Source organism: Thalassophryne amazonica, chromosome 18 (assembly GCF_902500255.1).
Source record: "Thalassophryne amazonica chromosome 18, fThaAma1.1, whole genome shotgun sequence".
Classification (NCBI taxonomy): domain Eukaryota; kingdom Metazoa; phylum Chordata; class Actinopteri; order Batrachoidiformes; family Batrachoididae; genus Thalassophryne; species Thalassophryne amazonica.
In genome coordinates this window covers 46,213,020-46,222,639 of record NC_047120.1, presented here as the reverse complement: position 1 = coordinate 46,222,639, position 9,620 = coordinate 46,213,020, and the positions used below count along the sequence as shown (strand labels likewise).

General features: G+C 42.4%; 1 protein-coding gene across 2 annotated transcripts in view; it reads right to left on the bottom strand.

The window, feature by feature from the left end:
• Positions 1-604: 604 nt before the first annotated feature.
• kcnh4b (potassium voltage-gated channel, subfamily H (eag-related), member 4b) overlaps positions 605-9,620 on the bottom strand; it is an 84,120-nt gene continuing 75,104 nt past the window's right edge. For both annotated transcript variants that reach the window (XM_034194016.1, XM_034194017.1), the window contains exons 13-16: positions 5,597-5,995; positions 3,897-3,988; positions 2,777-2,853; positions 605-2,001 (exon numbers count right to left, since the gene is read on the bottom strand). In XM_034194016.1, the coding sequence (XP_034049907.1) occupies positions 1,003-2,001; positions 2,777-2,853; positions 3,897-3,988; positions 5,597-5,995 (1,567 nt within the window). In that variant the 3' untranslated portion in view covers positions 605-1,002. The remainder of the gene's footprint in view (positions 2,002-2,776; positions 2,854-3,896; positions 3,989-5,596; positions 5,996-9,620) is intronic.

Here is a 9,620-nt window from a genome sequence, read left to right as displayed (position 1 = left end):
TTGAATTAACCACTGTGGTCACGTGAAAAGCTTGAACGGAAAAAATAATTAAGCAGGTATAAGAGCTCCAGGTCAGTCAAATATTGAGAAATGCAGACAAATCTCAGCACACAAGGTGCCCTGGCAAAAACACCCAAACATAGATGCACCAAGCTTATGGCATCATATTCAAGAAGACTTGAGGCTGCTGCCAAAGGTGCATCAACAAAGTATTGAGTAAATGCTCTGAATACTTATGTACATGTGATTCCTTAGTTTTTTTTTTTTTTTATAAATTTGCAAAAATTAAAAAAAGAAAAACTTTTTTTCATGTTGTCATTATGGGGTGTTGTGAATAGAATTTTGAGGGGAAAAAATTCATTTACTCCATTTTGGAAAAAGGCTGTAACATAACAAAATGTGGAAAAAGTGAAGTGCTGTGAATACTTTCCAGATGCATTGGAACATCCACCAATGAGAGAGGAGGCAGGTCAGTAAAAATCAAAGTTGGACTTCCAATATGTAAACCTGGGTTTGATTTCCAGTCACCCAACTTTACATGGGTACTGGCCTTGGCTGTGGATGTAACCTGTGACAGACTGGCATCCTGTCCAACAGGGAGTTGTAGACTCTCATCCACCTCATGCTATGGAGTCCAAAGATAAGTACCAGCACCAATGGGCCTCATGGGCCTGTAAAGCAATAACCTGCTATACTAAGCTAACAGTGAAAAGCTGCTGCTCCGGGCTTCATATTGGCCTGAACTACTGCCTCCAGTAGGGAAACAAAATTACAAAAGCAAACAGGTCTGATACCGTCTAAAAACTGTCAAACTACTGACATGCAGCAGTGCAGAAAAAAACCAGCACTAAGTAATGAAAAAGACTGTAGACTAAACAAGAAGTACAGAAGCTTTTGAGTAAACTTATAGCTACTGTAACAAGTTTCATTTCAACAGCTGGAGTACTTTTTTACATTGCCACTGTATCTGTGAAGGAGTCCACCACTATAAAAATGGTCAGTCTAGTCTGTGAGGTCCAGGCTCCACGACTGCTCTGTGCTCTGAGTCTGGACTCCACTGCTTGACCTTCGGGAAGATGTACTTCCACTGTCCCTGCTCTCCACAGAGTCCCTGTTACCCAGTAGGCACTCGAGACTAGTGTGCACAATAGTAGATGGGTCGCCCAGTGAGAATTGGGACTCAAGAGCAGTCAGGCTTGGTGAATCCTGGAGTAGAGGGTGCTGGTTGGAAACTGTGGGTGGAGATGATGAGAGAGGGTGGATGTTGAGGTGTGGTTCCTGAATCAGATTATGAGATTCTGACTTTGGATCACAGAGATCTTGTGCGAAGTGAAGATGGGATTCTGAGGGCAGGCAGAGATGGGGGTAAGAACTGTGAGATGGTGCCAGCAGGCCATGCATAGAAGCAGAAGAACTGGACCAAAGGCAAGAATATTCACCACTGTCACCAGGAATCTGCAGGCACAAAGTCGGGTGGGACTGGCTGATGGTTGCCCGGGCAGCACTGAGAGGTCTACTGCTAGAGTCTTCATGCCCAGTTTGAGATGCAAGTCCTGGGTTGATGCTAAGAAGACATGGACCAGTCCGAGGATGTGTGATCACATTTCCAGAGCTATGACACAAGCCTAATGTAGGTTCAGAGTTTACAGTGAGGGGCAAGTAGGAGTTGGGATTTACTGTACTCAAAGATGAAGACTGGGAGTGGCTTTCTGTTTGGGTTTCTGCAGTGGCACTGTAACTCCAGTGGCTGACAGGTGGGGTGCTTTGATGGCCACTGCTCTCATGGATGTCCGGTTTGTGACAGAGGTACTGGTTTGAAGCCAGGTTGAATGATGTACCCGTGTTAGAAGCTGCGGGAGAGTTGGATACCCTGTGGACACCATGTGGGTAGGATGGAAGGGCGGCTTGGTGGTGGTGCACAGACACATGGGCCTGGAGGAGGTGCATCATGTGGTGCAGGTCCTTGGTGAGCTCAGACACCTCTTGGTTTAAGGTGCCCATCTGTGTTGAGAAAGCAAACACGTTTATTGTGACAAAGCAAAATCCTATTTTGAAGGTTGAACTCAAATTCAGCTTCAAATTACAGTTCTAATCAATTAAGCAAAAAATTAATCGCCTTCTATCGTTAAGACCTGTTTACAGAGTTGTGCCCAGACATAAATCTTAATGATCTCCCTAAAGAGTACTAAACAATTTATAATCTCCTCCACCGACTTGAAGAGGTTGTTTTTTTACGCAACTGTGAAATCCAGAGGGACCAGGATCCGAGGCGAAGTGACGTAAATAGGGAAGAGAAAAAAATACCAAAAACCAGGGAAACTGAGGAGTGAAACAAATGCCAGGGAAGACCCACATCCAAAACTAGGTTGTCATCATAAAAAAAAAAAAAAAAATCCTCCTATAGACTGTTGAGTCAGCGTTACTAACTTTTCTCTGCATTGCAGAAGCTTCCTGCAGATTAATTAACATCAACTTCAGACAACACCTAACGGCGCCCATCTGGATCCCGGCTCTGCACCTGCTCTCCCTTTATCTTCACAGACAAAATCCGAAAACAACGTGTAACCTTAAGGGCAGCACATGCATAAAATAACACATAACTGCTGGATATATGAAATAAATATGTAACAGAATAATGAATGCTAAACAAAGATTAAATAATTCTGTGATGTTTCATCTTAACTCTTCTCCGATCAGCTGTTTTGCAGCATTATCTGTCCAACGTAATTCTAATTTGGCCTTGGCTGTTTTTTTTTTGTTTGTTTGTTTTTTTCACCTTTTGGGTGAGCTGACTGATGCTCTGTCTGACCTCCTCAGTCTCCAGCAGCAGGGTGGCATGAACCTGTACAGCATCTGTAAAAATAAGGTGAGAAATGTAAGCGGCTGATTTAGGAGTACTCACCTTATGTGCACGACTAAAACATGCAGAATCCGCGATGCGTGACTGAAGAGGACATTAACTTTGTGCCTTTGTTGACTGTGTACACCTGTATCATCTCTTTCAGAGGTCGACACAATACAAAACAGCTTAAATGGGTCATATTGTGCAAAATCTCCTTTTGCAAGAAAATGTTTTTAATTTAAGATGGGTAAAGTTTGTCGTTGTGGGACTTCAACGACAATCCTGTGCATGCACAGGATTGTCGTTGCAGGATTGTGCACACACTATCCTGTGCATGCACAGATAGATATACCTTAGTATATACTAGTAGAGTTGTACCTTAAAATTGGAATGTATTATAGGAGACATACCTTACTGAATTTTCATGCACTATCCTGTGCATGCGCTATTGTCTCTGCTGCAAGCAAAATTTAAGCACTGAAACAGCCCATTTTAGCCTGCTGTGACATATGGCGCAGACGTCCACATGTGAACTTCTGCATCTTTTCCTGGACACGCCCACATGTCATGTTTGATGCTGTATATTAGCTTCCACAGAAAGGGAAAGCTGTGAAAACTGTATAACCTGTGTGACAGCAGTACTGCATGTACTCCAGTGGGAGGCGCTGTAGAATGACCAGAAAACTCACATCCAGATGTGAAATCTAGCTTCTGACAAAGAGAAGATGTACTGGATAGTTCAGTAGTGTGTACTGCTATATACTTTGTATCATATATTTTGCGGATGCTTTCAGTGATTAATTACTCTAAGTTCTGCATCCAATGCCGCCAAAATGCTTTAATTAGGCGTATTTTATCTGAGCTGAATTCTCTGTCAAGTAAAAAGGTCAGGTCAGGTAGCTGTTAGCCTCCTTTGACATGTTGGATGACTTTCTGGGCACTTAGTGGCTATCCTATCCCTCTGCTTGGCGTACTGTAGTAGCCGCTGCTTGAACTCTACCTCCAGTAAACTGGCACCGAGGGCGCCCTTGCAGCTGGTGGCGGTTTTACTTACCCTGGGTGCTGCCTCTTGTGCTGGCTTTCAGCCCACTGTGTTCCATGTTGAAATGGAATGTGTGCCCATTGTCTTCGATGCCGTCTACAACCCTGGAGGGAGGAGTGAAGAGGGGGAGCTGATGTTAGTGTAACAGTAGAGCTTTTTTAATCATCATCAGAGCCAGCAGGTGACCTCAGAATGAGTCATGAGAGCTGCTGCTGGCAGACGCCCATGTGGAGTTAACGTGAGGAGAAGAAACCGGCCTGGACGAGCAGACACCTGAGATGACTGCACCGAGGCTTACCCATATCTGGTGGGACTGGGTGAACGGGAGACACGTTAGGAATACACATGGTGCAGACAGGTGGCAGCTGCTGAAATACGCAATCCAAACGCTCTATTTACATTAAGTAGATGGTGCAGGTTCCTTTTGCTTGATATCAGGTGTCTCGTGCCCTCAGCTTACTAAGATCATCTCAGAGGTTGTGACACAATTATACTCAGGACTAACAGCCACACTCAGTGGGTTCTAACTAGTTCAGTGGAACAGGTTTTTTTTTTTCCCTTAAAGCACTAACTCAAAATATGCTGTAAATGTTACATGGAAACTAGATCCCGGTGTGTTTTTCCACTATTGCATCAAAAATAAAACTTCTTCAAATATACAGTGCATCTGGAAGGTATTCACAGTGTTTCCCTTGTCCCACATTTTATGTTACAGCCTTAATCCAAAATTGATGAAATTAATTTTCCTCCCCTCAAAATTCTACACACAATACCCCGTAATGACAATTTGGAGGAAAAAAAAATCTGTAAATTTATTAAAAAAATAAAAACAAAACAACAACTAAGAAATCACATGTACGTAAGTATTCACAGCCTTTGCCATGAAGCTCAAAATTCAGCTCAGGTGTGTCGTGTTTCCACTGATCATCCTTGAGATGATTCTACAGCTTAACTGGAGTCCACCTGGGGTAAATTCAGTTGACTGGACATGATTTGGATAGGCAAAGACCTGTCCAGACCTGAATCCAATTTAAATCCTCTGGAGAGATATGAAAATGGCTGTGCACCGACGCTCCCCGTAAAATCTGATGGAGCTTGAGAGATGCAGCAAAGAGGAATGAAAAAAACTCCCCAGAGATAGGTGCACAAGCTTGTGGCATCATATTCAAGAAGACTTGAGGCTGTAATTGCTGACAAAGGTGCATCAACAAAGTATTGAGCAACTTTGGAGGAGGTTATGTTTTTTTAATAAATTTGCAAAAATAAATACTTTCATGTTGTCGTTATGGGGTATTGTGAGTAGAATTTGGAGTGGGAAAAAAAAAAAATTAGTCCATTTTGGAATAAGGCTGTAAAATAACAAAATGTGGAAAAAGTGAAGCGCTATATTCCACATTTAGTGGTGGCACAAACAAGCCTTTTAAAATTTGAGCCAAATAGGCCAATTTCTTCAGTAAATTATTTTCTATTTAGTAATACTCAAAAAGAAATGTCAAATGTCTGATTGATTATAAAACTGATTTGAAACAAATTCTTAAAAGTGTTAAATTGAGCCACTTGGAGGTAACCCTGGGGGTATGTCAGATGAATGACTAAAAAATGAAAATCATTAACCATTAAATCTCCTTTTTTAGTTTTCACTTTTATGATTTATTACAAGTGTTTTGTGCTTCTATTTTCCAAAGAGTTGATGGTGATGGTTTTTATTTTACCTTGGACTGAGATCTGGGGGTGCAAAGCACGCGACGGTCGGGATGAGTAGCTTGGAGGGTTTTTGCTCGTTCCCCAGCTGCGTGTGTGCTGAAGGTGAAGCTATGGAGGGGGCTGAGGTGTGGATGCTGTGTTCTTTTTTTGGTGGTGGCTGAGGGGACAAACTGTGTCCGTGAAGGGCACGGCTAAGGTTGGGTGAACGGCATCGTCGCAGAGCGTTAAACTGGCGCAGCTCATCTCCCAGCAGGTTCCCCAGGGAGGTACGACGAACAGGGCTGGCGAAGCTGGGCAGCAGTAGGTTACGACGCGAGCGCGCAGCCGGAGAAAGATGGAAGGGTTCGTCGAGGTTATCACCTTTGGATTCCACGATAGATGGCAGCCGGTGTTCCTGTGTGTTTTGGAGTACAAGAAAACAAGTAGATAGGCAAGATGTTGTTTGTTCAATCAGCTAACACAGTAACAAATAGGGGAAGAAATGCACGCCACTTAAAAAGACAATTGGTGTGGACAGACATCTACACTCTGTGAGCGCCCAGTGGAACCCTGGTAGTTGTTACTACCAGACAACTGCCAGACAGAAAATGCAGATAACATTACAGTAGAGGAGCACCCAAAACTAAAAAGCCAAATATTCAAAATGGTATTCAAAATTATGCTGCTGGTGTTCTGTTATTATTAATTCTATGTTTTGTTGCATTTTAAGGGCATTGAAATGGAAAAGGTTATTTGGCTGTCATATTGGATGTAGTTCGGATTTAAAACTTGTGAATGAAATTATTTAGGCACAAATGTATTTATTTTAACTTAAAACTGGCTTCTGTCAGATTTTTCTTTTTAAAACTGAGGCCTTTACATGTCGTTTTAATGCATTTTGTTCCAAAATAGCTGCCATTTTGAATATATGCACTGATATGAGGCCAGTTTTAATTTTGGGGAACAGCCTGTTTTTTTTTTTTTTTTTTAAGGGTTGTCTAAGAAACCTAAAAAGAGTTTCCTAAATACATAGCACTGGTACCACAGTCTCTTATACAAAGAGACTGATAGCATTTTTGAAAACGTGGCTGTGATTGGTTCATCTGATACGTCGGCCGCTATTGGCTATCACGCCACACTCTGTGATTGGCTGTGGCGTAACCACCGAAAATGTACTTTGGTTCCACTTCTCCAGAGACTGTGGTACCAGTGCTACATTGTAAACAAAGGCTGCAGCCAATCAGAGAGTGGCGTGTCTCAGCCAATCAGCAAAATGTCAGAATCCTGACTAAAAGTCACGTGACCAAATAACCCGATACCGACTCCTTTGCATTGGCTGGAGGAGTGGAACCAACTTACCAAAAACATTTCCTGAAGGAGGCAATAATCCAACCTGCTTTATTTAAAAGAAGGCAACAAATGTTATTTAACATGTAGTGACCAACAGCCACTTCAATTAAAGAACAGGGTCATCTTTTTAGCAACACAGTCATATTGAAACAGTGTTAGCAATCAAGTCTCTGGGTGCCCTACTCAAGTTTGACAACTGCTTCATGTGAGAGAAATCCCATTTTCAAAAACTGCTATAAAAGGAAATACATGGGGATTAATGGGGGATCCAGCAAAAGAGCTTTAAATGAACTCAAAACCACATTTTTTCCAAACCTTAAATTTGCCTACTATACTTATTAACATGCTTCAGCATTTTATTTATACTTAAAATGTCTATTGATGGTGATATTATTCAATGAAAAGATGAATTTTTTAACATATACTCAACAAAAATATAAACGCAACACTTTTGGTTTTGCTCCCATTTTGTATGAGATGAACTCAAAGACCTAAAACGTTTTCCACATACACAATATCACCATTTCCTCAAATATTGTTCACAAACCAGTCTAAATCTGTGATAGTGAGCACTTTCCTTTGCTGGGATAATCCATCCCACCTCACAGGTGTGCCATATCAAGATGCTGATTAGACACCATGATTAGTGCACAGGTGTGCCTTAGACTGCCCACAATAAAAGGCCACTCTGAAAGGTGCAGTTTTATCACACAGCACAATGCCACAGATGTCGCAAGATTTGAGGGAGCGTGCAATTGGCATGCTGACAGCAGGAATGTCAACCAGAGCTGTTACTCGTGTATTGAATGTTCATTTCTCTACCATAAGCCGTCTCCAAAGGCGTTTCAGAGAATGTGGCAGTACATCCAACCAGCCTCACAAGCGCAGACCATGTGTAACCACACCAGCCCTGGACCTCCACATCCAGCATGTTCACCTCCAAGATCGTCTGAGACCAGCCACTCGGACAGCTGCTGAAACAATCGGTTTGCATAACCAAAGAATTTCTGCACAAACTGTCAGAAACATCTCAGGGAAGCTCATCTGCATGCTCGTCGTCCTCATCGGGGTCTCGACCTGACTCCAGTTCGTCATCGTAACCGACTTGAGTGGGCAAATGCTCACATTCGCTGGTGTTTGGCACATTGGAGAGGTGTTCTCTTCACGGATGAATCCCGGTTCACACTGTCCAGGGCAGATGGCAGACAGCGTGTGTGGTGTTGTGTGGGTGAGCGGTTTTCTGATGTCAATGTTGTGGATCGAGTGGCCCATGGTGGCGGTGGGGTTATGGTATGGGCAGGCGTCTGTTATGGACGAAGAACACAGGTGCATTTTATTGATGGCATTTTGAATGCACAGAGATACCGTGACGAGATCCTGAGGCCCATTGTTGTGCCATACATCGAAGAACATCACCTCATGTTGCAGCAGGATAATGCACGGCCCCATGTTGCAAGGATCTGTACACAATTCTTGGAAGCTGAAAATGTCCCAGTTCTTGCATGGCTGGCATACTCACCAGACATGTCACCCATTGAGCATGTTTGGGATGCTCTGGATCGGCGTATACGACAGCGTGTACCAGTTCCTGCCAATATCCAGCAACTTCGCACAGCCATTGAAGAGGAGTGGACCAACATTCCACAGGCCACAATTGACAACCTGATCAACTCTATGCGAAGGAGATGTGTTGCACTGCATGAGGCAAATGGTGGTCACACCAGATACTGACTGGTATCCCCCCCCAATAAAACAAAACTGCACCTTTCATAGTGGCCTTTTATTGTGGGCAGTCTAAGGCACACCTGTGCACTAATCATGGTGTCTAATCAGCATCTTGATATGGCACACCTGTGAGGTGGGATGGATTGTCTCAGCAAAGGAGAAGTGCTCACTATCACAGATTTAGACTGGTTTGTGAACAATATTTGAGGGAAATGGTGATATTGTGTATGTGGAAAAAGTTTTAGATCTTTGAGTTCATCTCATACAAAATGGGAGCAAAACCAAAAGTGTTGCGTTTATATTTTTGTTGAGTGTATATATGTGAGATGTGCCAAATAACTCGAGCTAGCTTGTAACACTAGCGCAGCGTTGATATACCAGCATATTCAAAGAAAATGCACAGTTAACTGTAATTTGTGAAATGTTTCATACCACTAAACATATCACAGGTTTGAAAAATGCAAACTAAAGTGTATGTGTTGCTGCATTGCTATCGTGAGCATATGGTGTTTTGTTTTATTTTGTTTTTAACTGGCTGTCATACTGGCTCACATGTGGGAAGCTTGAATCCTAACAATGTTTAATAGTATATTGGCACTAATCTTTTTAAAGTTGAAGTCATGAAAATAATTTTCTTTGGCACCAGTACAATTTTATTTATTAGCCTTTAAATGGGTAATTCAAAATATGACATTGGTAATATGATCAAAATTTGCATTGTCTGAAAAAAAAATTAATTATTTCCCCTGAGGGGAAAATTTCGAACAAACAGATGGTGTTGAACTACTTATGGCAGCTATGTTTGCGACCATAGTGATGTTATCGATTAATTGGGGGCTTTCCCCAACCCACGCAAGGGATGCTGGGAAGCACAAGGTGGCAGCCAATCAGAGTAGACATTAACTGGCTGCTCGCTCAAACAAAATAAACAAAGATGGCGGGAAATGCGCTGAAACAGCTTATTGCTGTATAAATGTA